At 46.9% G+C, this 20,014-nt stretch overlaps 1 protein-coding gene across 1 annotated transcript in view; it reads left to right on the forward strand.

Annotated features, from left to right (window-relative positions):
• The first annotated feature begins 5,261 nt into the window (after nucleotides 1-5,261).
• The window catches only part of LOC122564935 (ral guanine nucleotide dissociation stimulator-like), a 187,921-nt gene continuing 173,168 nt past the window's right edge, over nucleotides 5,262-20,014 (forward strand). The window contains exon 1 of the mRNA XM_043720431.1: nucleotides 5,262-5,997. Within this exon, the coding sequence (XP_043576366.1) occupies nucleotides 5,977-5,997 (21 nt within the window). The 5' untranslated portion in view covers nucleotides 5,262-5,976. The remainder of the gene's footprint in view (nucleotides 5,998-20,014) is intronic.

A 20,014-nucleotide genomic window follows, 5' to 3' on the forward strand; every position in this document is an offset into this window, starting at 1 on the left:
GGAATTCCCTCCCTAAGGGCATTGTGGGTCAAAACAGAGCAGGTGGACTGCAGTGGTTCAAGAAGGCAGCTCACCCCCCACCTTCTCAAGGGGCAACTGGGGACAGGTAATAAATGCTGGGCCCAGCCAGTGACACCCACACCGCACAAATGAATTTTTAACAAACTGGAATCCTACTGCACAGAGGCCATTCAGTGGGCTGTGCCCGTACTAGCTCTTTAAACAAGGAACTCACTGCAATCCAACACTCTGGCATTTTCCCATAAATTGTTTACAAATCTCTTGGTCAGGCTGCAGCTGGAGTGTTGTGTACAATGTGGGAAGGTGTTAAGGCATGATTAAAGGTTCAGAGGAGACTAACCAGCATGATTTTATCAGTCTGTGTTTGCTAAAGGTTTGCTGCTCTCCAGTTCCCTATTCAGTCTGTTCTGTAATACCTTTGAGTTTGCAGCTCTGCTCCCTATACCCAGAAAAAGAAAGGTTTGCATTCATATAGCACCTATCACAATACCAGGATATCCAAAAGTGGTATATGGCCCACAAAGTGTATCACTGTTGTAATGTAGCCAGAGGTCATGTGGTGCAGTGGGTAGTGACCCTAACTTTAAAACACAAGTTCCATATTCAGAAGCCTTGGAAGGGGTGCTACTAACGCAACCCGATAGTTTGAATATTAGCTGTAAATCCCCCCCCCCCTCAATGCAGGGTAAAGGTGGGAGTGATTCCTGGTCAGCCAGGTCATTGGAAAGCACAGTGATGCCTTTGCCATTGCTATCCTTAGGGCTGGGCTCCAACATGCAAAGAAAACTGTCTGTGGTGCAGTAACTGAGACTACCTGGTGAACTGTACACCACAACGTCGCAAACACAGTGACCTATTAGTCACTGATGTGCTAATCAAGAAGCAAAGCTTGCTCCCTCATGGCATTCCCTTCACTCAGTCCCAGACCTGCTGATTTGAAACCAAGAGACTGCAAAGCCATCCCGCTGTACCAGGAGCTGAGTTTTCCAGTTCGGAGTTCCGACTGACTGCTTGCAGTCGGGGTTCTTCTGCAGCAGTGCCTCGGGGTCAAGTGTGACAGACCTCCCAAGCGGGGTGGGTGGGGGTGGGGGTGGGAGCGGTGGCTGACAGTCTGACATTGCCACAGGTCAGGCAGGTGGAGCTTGAGAAGGTGGATGGGGGGGGAGACCACCTGGATTCTGCAAACTCCTCCTGTTTCTCGGCCTCCGTGCGCTCCACTCGGTGACACTACAAGTGGTTGGAGTCTTCTCTGGTTTGTGCAATTCCCTTGTGCCAATTGAAGCTGAGATTCCAAAAGCAGGGAAGCCATGTTGGAGAGTTGTACAGGAGTTTGGTGAGGCCCTAGCTGGAATACTGTGTGCCGTTCTGGTCACCACACTACAGGAAGGATGGGATACACTGGAAGGGAGATTCACTAGGACGGAAAATGTTAGTGCTGAGGAAAGCTTGGACAGGCTTGGGTTGTTTTCACTGGAGCAGAGAAGACTGAGAGGTGATCTGATTGAGAATTACAAGATTATGAGGGGCACAGACAGAGCAGATAAGGAGCAGCTTTGTTGAAGAGCCAGTTACAAAGGGTCACAGGTTCGACGTGAAGGGCAGGTGGTTTATGGGGGAATTTGAGAAAAAGCTTTTGTACCCAGAGGGTGGTGATGGTCTGGAACATGCTGCCTGGGAGAGTGATAGAGGCAAGTTGCTTCACATCATTTAAAAAGGATCTGGATGAGCACTTGGGACGTCACAACACTCAAGGCTATGGATCAAGTGCTAGTGAAAGGGATGAGGTTGAAGGTTAGGTGTTTCTCACGTGTCAGTGCAGACTCAATGGGCTGAAGGGCCTCTTCTGCACTGTATGGTTCCATGTGTTGTTGGGACTGTTGTGATTACATAAGGAGGCTTTCATGGTGTCCTTAGAGTGTTTCCTCTGTTTACCATAGCGGAAAAGGCATCTAGATGGGTGTGTGAATGGGAAGAGTTGAGAAGGATATGGGTCGAGAGTGTGGTGCTAGAAAAGCACACCAGGTCATGCAGCATCCGAGGAGCTGGAGAATCGACGTTTCAGACAAGAGCATCAGGAAGGGCTCTTACCCGAAACGTTGGTTCTCCAGTTCCTCGGATGCTGCCTGACCTGCTGTGCTTTATCAGCACCACACTCTCAACTCTGATCTCCCCTATATGCTGTCCTCACTTTCTCCTTAGAGGGATCTGGGCCGGGTGCTGGCAAATGGGACTAGATTGAGTTAGGATATCTGGCTGGCACAGACAAATTGGACCGAAGGGTCTGTTTCCGTGCTGTCCACCTCTATGACTCAGAGTAGAGCATTTGTTTAGGGAATCTGTGGCCTGCCCATGATGGTCGGTCAGGAAAGATCAGTCCTTCAATATTGGGGATACTGGTCTGGGAGAGGAGCCTATCCTGCCAGTGGATTTGCAGGTTTTTGCAAAAGCAGTTCTGGTGATAACTCTCCAGGGAGTTGAGGTGTCTGTTGGACATGGTCCATGATTCTGATGCACACAGGAGATTGGAGACCCACAGCTGTTCTGTAGACCACATGCTTGGTGCTGGGCTTGAGATCCCAGACACTATTCCTCAGGCTGCACTTGTGCTTTGGAGTTGAGGTTAGCTTTCACCATCAATGTCTCCTTGATCCAAAGTTCTGATGACTACCACAGTGAGGGATCATCAAAACCATTCCCATGTAAACCTCATCCAGAACAGTCTTGTCTGCTAGGAATTGTGGGTCCCCTGCAGCTGTGGCTATGGGGCACTGGTTTAACCAGATGTGCAGCGAACACCTTACACATTGCACATGCAACTACACCACAGGAATGTATAGCCACCAAGCATATGCTGCCATTTGTTGGGAAATCATCCATTTACAGTGTTCAAAGGGAATCACATGCTCTGCTGTTGCTTAGTTTGTCGCTAAGCACACACTCATAGTTGAAGTTCACATAGTCATATCAATCCTGGGATCAGATGCCTGTTCAGTGTCTAACACACATCTAGAAATGCAAATCACCCACAGCTGGATTTGCAGCCTGTCCCATGCGGTTCCTAGCTATGCCGCACAGGATGGACAAGACTGCAGTAGAAAACAGGAGCCAGTATCACATTCCTCCAATCTGACGTTCAATGGCTCGTGTCACTCACTACCTGCCTGTACACAGTAAACAGTGACTGGCATCAGGGCCCCAGTTCCTGAGTGACAGGGCTGGCAGCAAAGGTTGAACACTCAGACGAGAGAATGAACTACCCAAACGTTCATGTTAAGACTGAGAGAAGAAGACAGTGGGTGAATCTTGGGAATTCTCTGCCCCAGAGATTCAGCCAGGAAGCAAATGCAAGACAGAGATCAATATTATTTCTGGAGACTCATGACATTAAAAAAATGGTGGGGGGGTGGAAATGTCATGGAGGTGCAGTCAGCAGCAGTTCCTCAGAATTGATGGGCTGAATGGCCTGCTGCTGCTGCTATTTCCTGTGTTCCCATATGTACACAGAAACACACACTTGGTGTGAAGGTAGTGTCCCTAACTCCGGGCTAGAAGCTCTGTACTCAAGTCCTGCCTGCTCCTAGACATACCAAGGAGAAAGTGACGGCTGCAGATGCTGGAGATCAGAGCTGAAAATGTGTTGCTGGAAAAGCGCAGCAGGTCAGGCAGCATCCAAGGAAGAGGAGAATCGACATTTCGGGCATAAGCCCTTCTTCAGGAATGAGGAAAGTGTGTCCAGCAGGCTAAGATAAAAGGTAGGAAGGAGGGACTTGGGGGAGGGGCTTTGGAAATGCGATAGGTGGAGGGAGGTCATGTTGAAGTGGTTGACCACAGGGTGGTGGGGTTGCTTGGTGCGTATCCCAGAGATGTTTTCTGAATCGCTCTGCAAGTAGGCGGCCTGTCTCCCCAATATAGAGGAGGCCACACCGGCTGCAGCGGATGCAGTAGATGATGTGGGTGGAGGTGCAGGTGAATCTGTGGCGGATATGGAAGTTTCCCTTGGGGCCTTGGAGAGAAGTGAGGGGGGAGGTGTGGGCGCAAGTGTTGCACCTCCTGCGGTTGCAAGGGAAGGTGCCGGGAGTGGTGGTTGGGTCGGTGGGGGGTGTGGAGCTGACAGGGGAGTCGCGGAGGGAGTGGTCTCTACGGAAAGCTGGTAGGGGAGGGGAGGGAAATATATCCTTGGTGCTGGGGTCTGTTTGGGGGTGGCGGAAGTGACGGCGGATGATGCGCTGTACATGGAGATTTCTGTTTGGAGGTGGCGGAAGTGACGGCGGGTGATGCGCTGTACATGGAGATTGGTGGGGTGGTAGGTGTGGACCAGTGGGGTTCTGTCCTGGTGGGGTTTGGAGGGGCGGGGCTCAAGGGCGGAGGAGCGGGAAGTGGAAGAGATGCGGTGGAGGGCATCGTCGACTACGTCTGGTGGGAAATTGCGGTCCTTGAAGAAGGAGGCCATCTGGGTTGTACGGTTTTGGAACTGGTCCTCCTGGGAGCAGATGCGGCGGAGACGAAGGAATTGGGAATATGGGATGGCGTTTTTACCAGGGGGCAGGGTGGGAGGAGGTGTAGTCTAGGTAGCTGTGGGAGTCGGTCGGTTTATAGTAGATGTCCGTGTCGATTCGGTCACCCGACATAGAAATGGACTAGACTTACCAAGCAATACAGAGGAGGCCACATCAAAACTGTGTTAAATCAACACTAATCCCACTTTCCAGCATTTGGCTTTGAACGTCATGACATTTCAAGTGCTCATCTAAATATTTTTGAATGGTTTCCCAGCTCACTTAGCCTCTCAGGGAGTGCATTTGGAATCCCCATCACCCTCTGGGGGAGGGAGAAAGCATTTGTCAACTCTCTAAAGCTCCTGCCTTGGTCCCTCCTAGTTACTGACTCTTCATATCATGTCTGAACAAGTTAATTCAAAAAAAATCTGAAATCAGAACTCAATATGAGGCATTCTTAGTGCCATGTGCAATGACCTTGATCTAAATGCATTAATGTCTCATTCTAATTGATGTGAGAGGGTCAGGGGCAGTGGCATCTATTAATACCATCAGTGGCAAGACAACTAGGAGAATGTTATCGAGTTGAATGTTTTGACTATAGAAACACAGGGTGAGATTGAGGGCTGCTGGTGATGAACACAAGCGCTACCAGTCACCCCCTGCTCCGATAGAGGGGGCGGTGATACTGAGTGACGCTGACGATGCACGTATGACAGTGTTTGGGGGAGATTGGAGGAGAGGAGAGATTATTTAATGCTTTGAGGAGTAGGAGGAAGAAGGAGATGCAATCCGGTGTGTTTTTAATCGGAATGCGAAGGCTGTAGAGCTTTGGGAATGTGGATATTGTTGGATTCACAACGACAGCGTTCAACACTGGGTTTACCTGATCTTCAAAACCAAACCTGAGGGAGAGAGAGAGACACCAGGGACACAGTTCCCCTCCAGACAATCTTCACTCGCTTTCCAAACGGGAGACCATCGTTCCTTTGGAGACTGTGCTCGAATGAAGTTAATTTTCTGCAGCCTCTCCGGATTGGTGTTTATTCTTTTTGGTGGAATGATTTCTATAATTGTTCCCATTTAAAGACTGGGCTTTATTTTTAACACCACTCTCCCTCCAGTTGGCAAACTCCAGCGCTGGATTTTGCTTCCCTTTTTAAAGAGCTTTTTTTTTTGCATTTCTTTTTTTTTAAAAGAAGGATTGGCGTTTGCTTATCTGTCTCTCATAACAGTTTTATATGCAATGGTGTATTCACTGCTGGGATAGAGACTTTTGCACCCGGAGTGGAGAATGTAAAGAAGGCAGGCTGGGGTAAGAGCTTGTGAAACCCAGCCATCGCCCCCTCTCACCCAGTGACCCTCCAGAGAGCAGAGCCCGGCTTGGCTGACCCACACAGTGTTTGGGGAGACGGAGGGGAACGTTCCACTGAGCACATTGGAGAGACTATGTTTGGAGATGATGAGGTGGAGTTCCCAGGTATGTGATCCCCATCCACAGGCTGGAAATGAGACCTCCAGCTGCAATACTTCTCATGATCGTGTTGTGTTTGAAGATGGTGCTAAACACCCATTACAATCTCAACTCAGAATAGTCAATCCTGTTTTATTTTCCATACTGTGTGTGGTTCTTTTTCTTTTGGGGTGGTGGGAAGGATGGCATTGATTTAGAAATTGAAATCTGAAGTGCATACCTGTTAAGGATTGCCTTAGATCGGATTGGATGACTCTCCTTTTTTTCTCTCTCGAGATGTTATTGGAGAGCAAACCCGCCCGCCGCGGGTTTCAGCTTCAGTTGGTGTCGTGCATGAGGAAGAGAGAGAATAAATAATCTTCAGTGTTTGTTTCTCAGCGTCGCCCAACTCCCCCGTCAAAGACGCCCAGGCTTTTAAATGACGTAATGCTTGTTTGTACAATTGGGATGGTTTCATTTGAAAACGCATCAAGTGGGAATCTTTAATCTCAGGGGCACGTCTGCATCTGCAAATGGAACCTCCCCTGGTTGCCTGTAAGGTCACACCTTTGGAATAATACCCTGCTGGTTGCAATGATCAGAAAGCAAAGGGCTAATAAAGTGTTAACTTGTGTTTACTATACTGTCCTACATCAAACTTCAAGGGTTCATTGTAGACTGTTTTGTAGGGGTTCACGCTGGGCAACATTATATATTGTCAAGTGCAAATGCCCTGAGCCCTTCTCCCCCTCCCCAAGAAACCCTGATTGCAATTAGTTCCAACTTTGTCAAGTGATAATCTGTACATATAAAAACACAAAGCAGCAGAGTCCACCTGTAGTGTGGAAGCATTTCCCGTGCTGGATGGAAGATTGTTTACGGACTCTTCACTCAAGCTGCCTCACTGTAATCTACCAAGACAGGTCTGACCACTATTGTTTAAGTCAACCCTGGGGATATTTCAACCTGATGTAGGTCATTGAACAGCCCCAGTAGCTAATGGAGCTTTTTGGTTCCTTGCTTCACTGCAGGCAGTTCTGCTTTGTATGCGCAGCCAGCATAGGAATTCATGCGATAAATATGACAGAAAGGAGGCCATTCAGCCCAGTTGGACAATACTAGCATTCATGCTCCATTTAGGTCTCCTGCCATTTTTCTTCAACTAAATCTTACATTATAAGCCTGTATTTCCTTCCCTCTCATCTGTTTGTCCAGATTCCTGTTAGGTAGATCTCTACTATTCCCTTCAACCATTCCTTGTTGAGTTCCACCTCCTGCCCATTCTCTGGAAGGGGGGGCCTATAAATTGACATCATCCCACTGCTGGCCCTAATTATAACAGGGGTTAACCTGACTATTCCCAGCCTCACTGCAGTAATTATAGGAGTTTCCTTGTTGTATCGCTGGCTGTGTGAGCAGGAGGATATGAAGTCCCCACAATCTTGTAGCACCAATGGCAATGGATGAGCATAGAACAGGAGCCACACCTCCGGGGGGGGGGGGGCTCCCTTGGATGTAAAAGTACTTTCAGATCTCCTGAGGTACAAATGCACTGCAGTTTCTAGTGTAGACCAGATGGGCTGAATGGCCATCCTGATTGCTGCATCACTCTGCGATGCTTGTCCTTTTCATCAATGTGGTCGGACAGGTCGCTGATTATTACCACCACACACGGGCTGAAATCATGCTCTAGAAGAACATAAGAAATAGGAGCAGGAGTAGGCCATGTGGCCCCTTCGAGCCTGCTCTGCCATTCAATAAGATCATGCCTGATCTTTTCATGGACTCAGATCCACTCACCCTCCCTCTCACCGTAACTCTTAATTCCTTTACTGGTTAAAAAATTATCTATCTTTGCTTTAAAAACATTTACTGAGGAAGCCTGAACCTACTTCACTGGGCCAGGAATTCCCTAACAACCCTCTGGGTGAAGAAATTCCTTCTCAATTTAGTCCTAAATCTGTTCCCTCTAATTTTGAGGCTATGCCCTCTTGCCCTAGTTTCACCTGCCAGTGGAAACCTCTCTACATCTATCTTACCTATTCCCTTCATAATTTTATCAGTTTCTATAAGATCCCCCCTCATTCTTTGAAATTCCAATGACTATAATCCCAGCCTACTCAGTATCCCCTCATAAGCCAACCCCCTCAACTCCAGAATCAACCTAGTGAATCCCCACTGCACCCCCTCCAGTGCCAGTACATCCTTTCTCAAGTAAGGAGAGCAAAACTGCACACAGTACTCCAGGTGTGGCCTCAGCAGCACCCTGCTGTGAAACCTCTTTGGTGTAGACTTCGTTGAAGACTACAACTTCTACAAACCACTCAGTTTTCCACCCAGCAAGCCCCCCGACCGAATTCTTCTGCTAGAACAGGGGGCTTTGGAATAAATTCTGGAAGAAACTAAGTTGTAATGTTACTGACAATGTGCAGCTGCCACGTGCCAGGCGCAGTCACGAGTAAGGAACTGCACACACAGACGCTGCACCTTGGCAGTGTGCGTTTTAATACATGGCCTCTCTGCACTCACTGCTGCTTCAGTGGACGTGGCCTCACTCAGTTAGGAACGGAGCCAGGCACAGAGCATGTCCTTTGGCTGCACCTGATAGAACATGACTCTTGGCCCTAACTACATCTTGTCAGACATGATCTGTGCGCTGTTAAGTTGATGGATCTCACTGAGACTGACAATAAATTACTATTTGCTGTGGTGAAAAATGGGAGCGTGTGATATTGTTTTGTGAGCACGACTTCTGTGATTAGGCTATCATTGTTATAGATTCCTAACAGCTGAGGTTTTTTTTCTGTTTGATGTGGTCCTTTGCGTTTGGAGGTAAGGGACGTTCCGTGCAATGGGTTTGGAATGGTTTAATTCTCGGTGGATGCAGTGCAGTCAGAGACCTTCTGGTGAAGCTTCTTCAACTCTGCTCCATGAACAACCCTCAGTCCTTTCACTATTATATAGCAGGATGTACATTTGTATAGCACCTCTCACAGCCTCAGGATGCACAAGTTGCATATTTTTGAAATGTAAGTTTGCAATGTGGCAGTCAGTTTGCACACAGCAGGATCCCATCATCAGCAGGGTATCATCTCAACCGAAAGGTTGGGCCTCTGACAGTGCAGCACTCCCTCCATAACACACGAGAGCTTCAGCCTAGAGAGGGACAAGGGTAGTTCCAGTGTGCGTCACCAACAGCTCACGACTTAATATTAGTACATCCTGGGAGTTCACAGTGAGATTAGATTCCCTACAGTGTGGAAACAGGCCCTTCGGCCCAACAAGTCCACACCGACCCTCCGAAGAGCAACCCACCCATACCCATTCCCCTACATTTACCCCTTCACCTAACACTACGGGCAATTTAGCGTGGCCAATTCACCTAACCTGCACATTTTTGGACTGTGGGAGGAAACCGGAGCACCCAGAGGAAACCCACGCAGACACGGGGAGAATGTGCAAACTCCACACAGTCAGAAGCCTGAGGCGGGAATTGAACCCGGTTCTTTGGCACAGTGAGGCAGCAGTGCTAACCACTGTGCCACCGTGCCACCCACTTGATGCTTCTTGCCGTGTGTTTCTGCCTGGGTGGGAAGGGTGGTCAAAAAATATTGTTTGTTATTGCAGTGGAGCACTCCATTGATCATGGAAGTATTGGGAGATGGGTGAAGGGGAAAAGATGTTTTGACTGATGACCAAGAATGTAGAGCACGGTGTTGTCATTTTTGTTTTAGGTGTGGGGAGTTGAGGGCACAAGTGCGATAGGTGGCAACTAATACAGCAGCCTCACCGCTGAGTTAACCCAACCCCACCTGATTGCCCACCTGTCAGCTTTTTAAGAGCTGATAGGCAGATCTGGATGTGTCTCTCATTCTATCATGGCTCCCAACACTGGCGTCCTGTGTTGCTAGAGGTTACTGGCCAAACAGAGGCCAGCGCTGAGGTCCACTTTCAGACCCATGGGATGGTAAAATTTTTTTTCGATTCTCGTGGCGTGGATATTGCAGCCATCGGAGCTTCGGAGGCAAAGGGCTTTCAGAGGTCACCCCGTTGGGGAAGTGATGACCTGGTGATATTATCCAGAGATCCCCCCCAGTAAAGTTCCGGTGGCTTAAGTTCAAATCCCATCCCGGAAGATGGTGGAATCTGAATTCAAGAAAAATCTGGAAAGTCCAATGATGACATGAAACTGTTGCCGATAGTTGGAAAAGCTTATGAGGTTCAGAAATGTCCTTTAGCTGAGGATAGGGCCCCTTACCTGGTTTGGCCTATGTGTGACTCCACACCCACAGCATTCTTTCATGGAATGAGCCAGCATTTGTTGCCCAGTGGGCAGTTAAGAGTCAACCATATGGCTGTGGGGCTGGATGGCCATTTCCTACCCTAAAGGATATTAGTGTTGGGCTTTTCCCGAAAATCATTTAATGAATTTAAATTCCACCATCTGCCATGGTGGGTTTCCAGCCCAGGGCCCCAGAACATTACCTGGGTCTCTGGATTAACAACCCAACATTAACTCCACGAGGCCATCGCCTCCCTGTGGAGACAGTGAGGTTTGCAGATGCTGGAGATCAGAGTTGACAGGGTGTTGCTGGAAAAGCACAGCAGGTCAGGCAGCATCCGAGGAGCTGGAAAATCGACGTTTAAGGCCAGAGCGCTTCATCAGGAAGGGCTGGTGAAGGGCTCCAACCCAAAACGTTAATTTTCCTGCTCCTCAGATGCTGCCTGACCTGCTGTGCTTTTCCAGTACCTCCCAGTGGTTGACCTACCTGCCTTCTGGGATGGATATAAATGGGTTAGATGGTGGCCTAGCCAGCAATGTTCCCAGCCCATGTACAAATAAAAAATGCACATGGTTTTGGTTCCCTCGGGTTTGGGAGAGGTTTTTGATTAGATTAGATTCCCTACAGTATGGAAACAGGCCCTTTGGCCCAACAAGTCCATACTGACCCTCCAAAGAGTAACCCACCTGGACCCATACCCCATACTTACCCCTGACTAATGCACTTAACACTATGGGCAATTTAGCATGGCCAATTCACCTGACCTGCACATCTTTGGATTATGGGAGGAAACGGAGCACCCAGAGGAAACTCACACAGACTGCGCCTGAAGTAGGAATCGAACCCAGTACTCTGGTGCTGTGAGGCAGTAGTGCTCACCACTGAGCCACCATGTTGCCCCTTTTTTAAAAAAATGGTGGAATAGATGAAAATAGTCAGGGGTGACTTGGTGGAGGGGGGAGATGTTTGATGTGTGCTTTAGCATTTCTGGTTATTAAAAAAAACTTCTAAAAAGACACAAAGTGGAGAGCTCAGGGTTCTGATGGTACTGTGGTAGAATCCATATCTTGGAGCTAGGAGACCTGGGTTCAAGATCCATGTGCTTCAGAGGTGTGTTATAGCATCAGTACGTTGTCTACGTGCACAGCAAAAGACATAGGGCTCTCATGATATTGTCCTTACCTCCAAACTGGGAGGAGCAATTTCAGGTCCTGCAAGCTTAAAAAATGTTTAATGATATTTCTAAACTGGTTGATAGGGACAGTATCTAGAAACAAAATCAAGGCTTGACTCTATTCTTTTCACTGTCCAGGCTCCTCTTGACATTTTCCTAGCTACCATCAGTTCTGAGGAAGGGTCACTTGACCTGAATCGTTAACTCTGATTTCTCTCCACAGATGCTGCCTGACCTGCTGAGCTTTTCCAGCAATTTTTGTTTTTGTCCCCTCTGGAGTATTGTTTTCTACTTGCGTTGGATTTTTCTGGATTCCCACTCATTCGTAACAGTTAAGCAGTGCACAATATCACAGACTCAAATTTCACCCATTCTCACGCTGCCTAATCATCCTCTCTACCTACGTTGCCCTCATCAGCTCAACAATTGATCTCCTTCCCACAGCACTTGACCATCCCTCCCTGTGGTGGTGACTCTAACCCTCAAGTTCATTTCCGTGAACATTTTTAACAGCTTCTTGTGACAAATTGGCTGCAGGCCCATCCCAATTGAGCCACAGTCCCTAACTAAAACAGAAATTGCTCGGAAAAGTGGCAGCATCTGTAGAGAGAGAGAGCAGAATTTCTTCAGCAATTTTTTTTTATTCTGGTTTCCACCATTCACAGTTCTATAGTGTTGTTTTTGAGCTAAGATCCCTGTCTGTCTAAGTTTATTTGAAGTGGGAATGAGGGTGTGTGTGTGTAGAGAGAGAGAGAGAGCGGGGGTGGTTGGAGTTTATCGGCTGTGTGCTGACTAGGTGGTCTCTCTGGCGGCTGTGGCCTTGTCTCTTGTTGAATCATATTTCTTGAATTTAGGAAATTTATTTCAATCCAATAAATGGCTGCTTGTGTTTACAAGAAATCATGGAAACTAAATGTAATTCAACAGCTAATCTTGTCTTGCTTGAGGTTAATTGTGATATATTCTAACCTTGTAAGAATGCCAGATGTGGGAAATTTTGGACTGAGCCCAACATCTCAGTTTTTTGCTTATGAACCAGATGCTCAAATGCTTTTTTTTTTCCTCTTTCTGTTTCTCCTTTTCCTCTCCTGCAGACCCTGATTCACTTCGGGACCACTGACCCACAACCAGAGTCCACTCTCTGGACAGTGGCAGTTCCTGATCTCCAAACTAGTTTACCCCGATGTCTGGGCTACTAGGCTATACCAGTGCTCACTGGGTATGTGCCTTCTATCAGGCATCTAGTACAGCAATGTGGAGGCTTAAAACCCCAGTTTGTTGTCTGAGAAAGGATGTTCTGACAGAATGGGGTGTACGTGCAGAGGGGGGATTGCAACCAAAGTTTACAAAACTGCTTCCTGGGTTGGTAGGACTGATGGATGGATGGGTTAGGATTATGCTCACTGGAGTTTAGAAGAATGTGGGGGATCTCATAGAAACGTGTAAAATTCTAACTGGACGAGACACAATAAACACTGGAAGGATGTCCCTGAACCAGAACCAGGGGTCACAGTCTGGGGTAGGTCATTTAGGACCCAGTTGAGGGCAAATGTCTTCCCCCAGAGAGTGGTGAGTCCGTGGAATTCTCTGCCCCAGAAAACGGTTGAAGCCGAAGCATTGAATGTTTTTAAGAAGGAGTTCGATACAGTTCTTAGGGCTAAAGGGATCAAAGGGTACGGGGAGTGACTGGAAACAGAGCACTGAACTGGAAGATCAGCCATGATCATATAGAATGGGGGAACAGGCTCAAATGACCAAATGGCCTATTCCCACTCGATGTTTCTACCTCATCTTTCCTTTTCCCCCTATGCCTGCCTCCAATGCCGAAGTCAGCAAATTGGAACAGGATTAGATATCTAGTCAGGAGCACACCTAGCATTTAAGCAAATCTAACTATATTATCAAAAGTCATGCAACACCAAGTTATAGTCCAACAGGTATATTTGAAATCACGAACAAAATTGCACTTCAACTACCCAGGTACCCAACTAGATAAGGTATGGTGTGAAAGACATAAGGACACCAAGTTCTTGAATTGCATTCAGGAGAGTGTTTATAGCCATCATCTAGCTATCCCAAGGAGATTATGTACAATTTTACATTTGGTTTGAGGAAATTAACCTGGGCAGGTGGATGAAGTGGCAGTGAGTGACCAGTTGGAAATAATGATCATAAAGTTATGTCATGGAGGTGCCAGTGTTGGACGAGGTCAGAAGTCACATGACACCAGGTTATAGTCCAACAAGCTTTCAAAGCACTGCTCCTTGTCAGGTGAAGTGACAAAGTCACACTGAAAACTTATGATTTCAGATAAACCTGTTGGACTGTAACCTGGTGTCGTGTGACTTCTGATAACATAGCTAGATTTATTGTGGAAGGGGGCAAAGATGGACCAGGAATAAAAATTCTGAATTGGAGAAAGACAAACTTCACAAAGCTGAGAGATGATCTGGGCAAAGGCGGACTGGTTGTAGCTTCTTGAAGGGAAGTCAGTGACAATTCAATAGGAAGCATGCAAAAGCGAGATTGTACTGGCGCAGTGTTCCTGTAAAGACGAAAGGTGGGACTTCTGAATCCAGAGTTATCCAGAAGAGTACAGGGTAAGATAAAGCAGAAAAAAAGAGCGTATGGCAATCTCAACGAAGTGATTATTTTCGGAAGCTTAGAGATCCATAGAAAGGATAGGGTAAATAGGCAAAGTCTTTTCCCTGGGGTCGGGGAGCCCAGAACTAGAGGGCATAGGTTTAGGGTGAGAGGGGAAAGATATAAAAGAGACCTAAGGGACAACTTTTTCACGCAGAGGGTGGTGCATGTATGGAATGAGCTGCCAGAGGAAGTGGTGGAGGCTGGTACAATTGCAACATTTAAGAGGCATTTGGATGGGTATATGAATAGGAAGGGTTTAGAGGGATATGGGCTGGGTGCTGGCAGGTGGGACTAGATTGGGTTGGGATATCTGATCAGCATAGACGGGTTAGACCGAAGGATCTGTTTCCATACTGTACATCTCTGTGACTCTATGACTCTATGTCTACGGGTCCCTGAAGGTGACAGGACAGGTAGGTAAGAAGGTAAAGAAGACACAGGGGATGCTTTTCTTCATTGGTGACAGACTGATTCCAAGAGCAGGGATGTATGCAGGAACTATACAAGATAATGGTTAGGCCACAGCTGGAGTTATGTGTACAGTGCTGACCACATTACAGGAAAGACATAATTGCTCTAGAGAGAGTACAGAGGAAATTACAGCATTGTTGCCAAGGACTGAAAATTGCAATCATGAAGGAAGATTGGAAAGTTGTTTTCCTTAGAATAGAGGAGACTGAGGGGTGATTTAATTGATGTGTCTAAACTCATGAGGGGCTATGTTAGAGTGAGGAGGGAAGACCTGTTTCCATAGCAGATAATTCAGTTACCAGGGAAACCAGATTGAGGTGATCGATAGAGAATTAGATGGGACATTTTAACTCCAGAAGTGGTAGGTGTTCAGAATTTGCTACCCAGTTTGGTGCTTGATGTGAAACAGAAAATAAATTTCATCTGCCCCTGTACCACCAAAACCTACATGGCTATGGATCAAGTGCTGGAAAATAGCATAAGATAGAGTGGCTAGTTCATTCATGGTGGGCTGAATGGCCTTTGTCCTGATGAAAGGCTTTTGCCTGAAACGTCGATTTTCCTGCTCCTCGGATGCTGCCTGACCTGCTGTGCTTTTCCGGCACCACTCTGATCTAAACCTTGGCCTTTGTCAGTGCCGCAGTGTTTCTGTGGTTCTATGGTCTCATCCCTTACTGCAGAGGACTTCAATACTGAGTGGAGCCTCTGGGCCAGGACAGTTCCAACTGAGCGAGCTGGATATTTGTTGAAATTCCATCAGGGAACAATCATAATGACAGCAAGAAATTGAAGGAGAAAGCAATTTCCATGATCATTACCCTGAGTTAGAAATGCTGTGTCTTTGGTTTTCTCTCTGTGCCTCATCAGCCAAACTATTAACTGTGTCATAATCATTGTCCCTTGCAAGTCCCAGTAGATTAGGGTGGCACAGTGGCTCAGTAGTTGGTGCTGCTACTTTCCAGTGCTGGGTTCGATTCCTGCCTCGGGCGACTGTCTGTGTGGTGTTGGCACATTCTCCCATGTCTGCGTGGGTTTACTCCGGGTGCTCCAGTTTCCTCACACAGTCCAAAGGTGTGCAGGTTAGGTGGGTTGGCCATGGGAAAAGCAGGGTTGAGGTGGTGAGTCTGAGTGAGATGCTCTTTACAGGGTTGGTGTGGACTTAATGGGCCAAATGGCCTGCTTCTACACTGTAAAGATTGATTTGTTGACCACTCCTCAGTTGAAAGGTTTGAACTGGTTACAGTGTCCAGTTTGATAAAGGAGCAATGATTGGGGATCCGATCCCTGTTATTGGAGTCTGCTTGTTGCAGGGTTCAGCTCTTCATGTAAGACATGTCTCAAATAGAAACCGGCTACCAAAAACCATCTTCTAGATCTTTCTAATCATCCTCTCCAGACTATTTATAACACATCTCTGGAGTGGGTATGACTTGTACCCAAGCCTTCTGACTCAGAGTCAGGGACACTACCATTGCTTCCTCAAAGCCCTGAGCAGCTGCCTCATACCATTCTATAAGTTCCCCAGCCCTCTTGCTCTGCCTGTGGAAGTGAAATCAAATTTAGTTTAACTTCTGTACAGATTCAGACCCTGACAGAGATGCACATCCTAGTCATAATGAGTTCTGATTCAATTCATTCACTCTGTGACTGGACTTCAAATTGTTATTGTTTTGCCAAACCCCTCCTTCAATGATGGATATTGATGCAACTACTGTAGAAAGTTTGGAAAGTTTCAAAGTTAAACAGGGCTGTTATCGAGTGAGCTGTAACCCTACACTTAACAACAATAATTCCTATTCAGACAGCACTGCTAATGTGGTGGACCATCCCAAGATGCTGCAAAGGAGAACTAGATGACACCAAGTTGAGATGGGTCTTAAAGAGTTTTGTTGTTCCAAATTAGAGACAAAATAATCTACAGTCCTGAAGAAGGGTTATACCCAAAACAATTTATTCACAATTATATTGATGAATTGGGGTTGGGGACCACGTGTAGTGTGTCAACGTTTGCAGATGGCACTAAGATGAGTGGCAGAGCAAGGTGTGCAGAGGACTGTGAAACTTCACAGAGGAACATAGATACATTGAGTGAGCAAAGGTCTGGCAGATGGAATACAATGTTGATAAATGTGAAGTCATCCATTTTGGTAGGAATAACAGTAAAAAGGATTATTACTTGAATGGTAAAAAGTTGCAGCATGCTGCTATGCAGAGGGACCTGGGTATCCTTGTGCATGAATCACAGAAGGTTGGTCTGCAGGTACAACAGGTAATTAAGGAGGCAAATGGAATTTTATCCTTCATTGCTAAAGGGATTGGATTTAAAAGCAGAGAGGTTATTTTACAGCAGTACACAGTGCTGGTGAAGCCACACCTGGAGTACTGTGTGCAGTTTTGATCTCCTTACTTGAGAGAGGATGTACTGGCACTGGAGGGGGTGCAGAGGAGGTGCACTCGGTTGATAGGGAGTTGAGGGGGTTGGCTTACGTTGAGAGACTGAGTAGATTGGCATTATAGTCATTGGAATTTTGAAGAACGAGGGGAGAAACTGATAAAATTATGAAGAGAATAGATAAGATAGTAGTAGAGAGGATGTTCACTGGCAGCTGAGACTAGGACAAGAGGGCATAGCCTGAAGTTTAGAGGCAGCAGATTTAGGACTGAGTTGAGAAGGAACTCCTTCACTCAGAGGGTTGTGAGCCTGTGAAATTCCCTGCCCAGTGAAGGAGTTGACGCTACTTCAGTAAGCGTTTTTAAACCTAGGATAGATTTTTCTTGGAACAATAAAGGAATTAAGGGATTCGGTGAGAGGGTGGGTAAGTGGAGCTGAGTCCATGAAAAGATCAGCCATGGTCTTGAGTGGCAGAGCAGGCTTGAGGGGCCAGACGGCCTACTCCTGCTCCTCGTTCTCATGTTCTTATGTTCTGAAATGCCGGCTTCTCCACCACCTGATGATGCCTGCCTTGCTGTGTTCTTCCAGCCTCCTGATTGTCTACCGTGTTGTTCCAAATGGCAATCTAAACTTTTAATGCACTGAAGAGCTTTTTGACCGTCAAATGTTAATTTATCAACGATAGATTTCATCTCAGCCTGGAACAGTAACCCAGGAGTTTTTAGCTTTTAATTGTATTTGCAGCAATCCTGTGTTGTAAAGGTCTAGAGCTGACTCTGAGGTGTACCTGGACCCAATAGAATGTTGCTCGTGTGGGAGCTGGCTAATTAATGCTCAGTAATCCGGTATCCTGTTACTAATTTACGTCAATTGGAGAGAATGCTAATCTCCAAACATTAACAGCCAACCTCCCACTTTAGACCAACCTCTGGATATATCTTAATGTTTCATGGTTGGGATTCAAGGTTCAACTTGGGCACGATGCAGAAGGGGATGGTTTCCATGGTGATCCTTCATTCCCTTCAGGAAGTGAAACTGTAAAGCTATTTCCCTGATAAACAGGCCCATTCGGAACAGGTTCATTGCAGGTTGTGAGGGAAAAATGAACCAAACTAACTAAATCATTGGAGTCGCAACCTTTATCATGTCCAAATGCTGGAGTGTCCATCACCCTGAGCTCTGACTGACAGGAGAGATGAAGGAAGCCATGGGGTTCGACGTGTTGGACCGTGAGATTGTGCCTGAAATTACTGATTTGTCACGGTTCAGTGTGAGGGGTCCTTGCCTTCAAGTGACTTATTTTTATACATCCCACTTTATTGGGATTTTTTAAAAAAAACACAACCCGTACCTTTAATGATTAAATGTTGTCCAATATTTATTTCTCAACTGACGTCCCTAAAGCTGTTTGGTCACGATCATACTGCGGTTTGTGAAAGCTTGTCGGGTGCTAATTGGTGTCACAATTCTTCACTTATAAAAATGATTGCATTTTTAAAATAGTTCACTGTCTGGAAAGGGATGTCCTGTGGTTGTGAAAGGTGCTATAGAAATGCCAATCCTTTTCTTTCTGTCTCTCTAAATTGCGCCATTGCAGATCAAACAAACTCCGACATTGGAGCACAAAGGCCAGTTAATTGCCCGAAACTTTGTTTCTCCTGCTGCTCGGATGCTGCCTGACTGGCTGTGCTTTTCCAGCACCCCACTCTCGATAATTAATTGACCCCATAGTGTTGCTGCCTCTTCACCCTGTGCTAAGGTGCTGCAGGTCTAATCAGGTTCTGGTGCCACTCGAGTTGAGTGGCCCAGTTTAATGCGCACATTTTAAAAAATTTATTCATTTGTGGGCATCACTGGCCAGCTAGCATTTATTGCCCATCCCTAGTTGCCCCTTTGAGAAGATGGGGGTGAGTTGCCTTCTTGAACCACTGCAGTCCACCTGCTGGGGGTTGACCCACAATGTCCTTAGGGAGGGAATTCCAGGATTTTGACCCAGCGACAGTGAAGGAATGGCGATATATTCCAAGTCAGAATTATGAGTGGCTTGAAGGGGAACTTGAAGGTGGTGGTGTTCCCATGTATCTGCTGCCCTTGTCCTTCTAGATGGAAGTGGTTATGGGTTTGGAAGGTGCTGTCTGAGGATCTTTGTTGAATTTCTGCAGTGCATCTTGTAGATGGTACACACTGCTCCTACTGAGTGTCGGTGGTGGAGGGAGTGGATGTTTGTGGGTGGGGTGTCAATTAAGTGGGCTGCTTTATCCTGGATGGTGTCAAGCTTCTTGAGTGTTGTTGGAGCTGCCCCCATCCAGGGAAGTGGGGAGCATTCCATCTCACTCCTGACTTGTGCCTTGTAGATGGTGGATAGGCCTTGGGGAGTAAGGAGGTGAGTTACTCACCGCAGTATTCCTCACCTCTGACCTGCTCTAGTAGCCACTGTGTTTGTGTGGTGAGTCCAGTTGAGTTTAGCAGCATTGCCACCATCGCGCTTACTCTGAATTCTGGGGCGAGTGTTTTGTTTAGCAACAGGTACACTGTCCCAAGTAAGACCATAAGACATAGGAGCCGAAGTAGGCCATTCAGCCCATTGAGTCTGCTCCACCATTCAGTCTGCTCCACCATTCAGTGAGATGATGGCTGATCTGATCATCTCCAGTAGCCTTGGGAGGCAGAGCTGAAACACTGGACTCAGGTACTGACCCTAATACTATCCTCTGGGATCAGCCAAACGATGGGCTGTATATCCGTGTTCTTAGGCTGTTCCGGGAGCAGTAGCACTGTGTCCAGTTTTTGAACATTTCTGGATGTTTGGCTAGCTGGTTTTTTCGACATTGTACCTGTACTGGTCTGGTACTGGTCCTGTACTGGTATTGTGTTGGTACTGTGCTCGTACTGTAGCCCTTTTACTGGACACAATGTGACTTACTACCCCTGCCTCTCCTCAGGACTCCTTCGGTACATCTCCTGAACTTAGCACCTTGAAGGACAAACACCTTCTTCCCTCCAGCCCCATCCCAACTGAACACCCCCATCTCCACCATACCATACCCAACCCAACACTCCACTTCTACCACAACCCCA

The sequence above is a fragment of the Chiloscyllium plagiosum genome, chromosome 30 (genome assembly GCF_004010195.1).
Source record: "Chiloscyllium plagiosum isolate BGI_BamShark_2017 chromosome 30, ASM401019v2, whole genome shotgun sequence".
Taxonomy (NCBI): Eukaryota; Metazoa; Chordata; class Chondrichthyes; order Orectolobiformes; family Hemiscylliidae; genus Chiloscyllium; species Chiloscyllium plagiosum.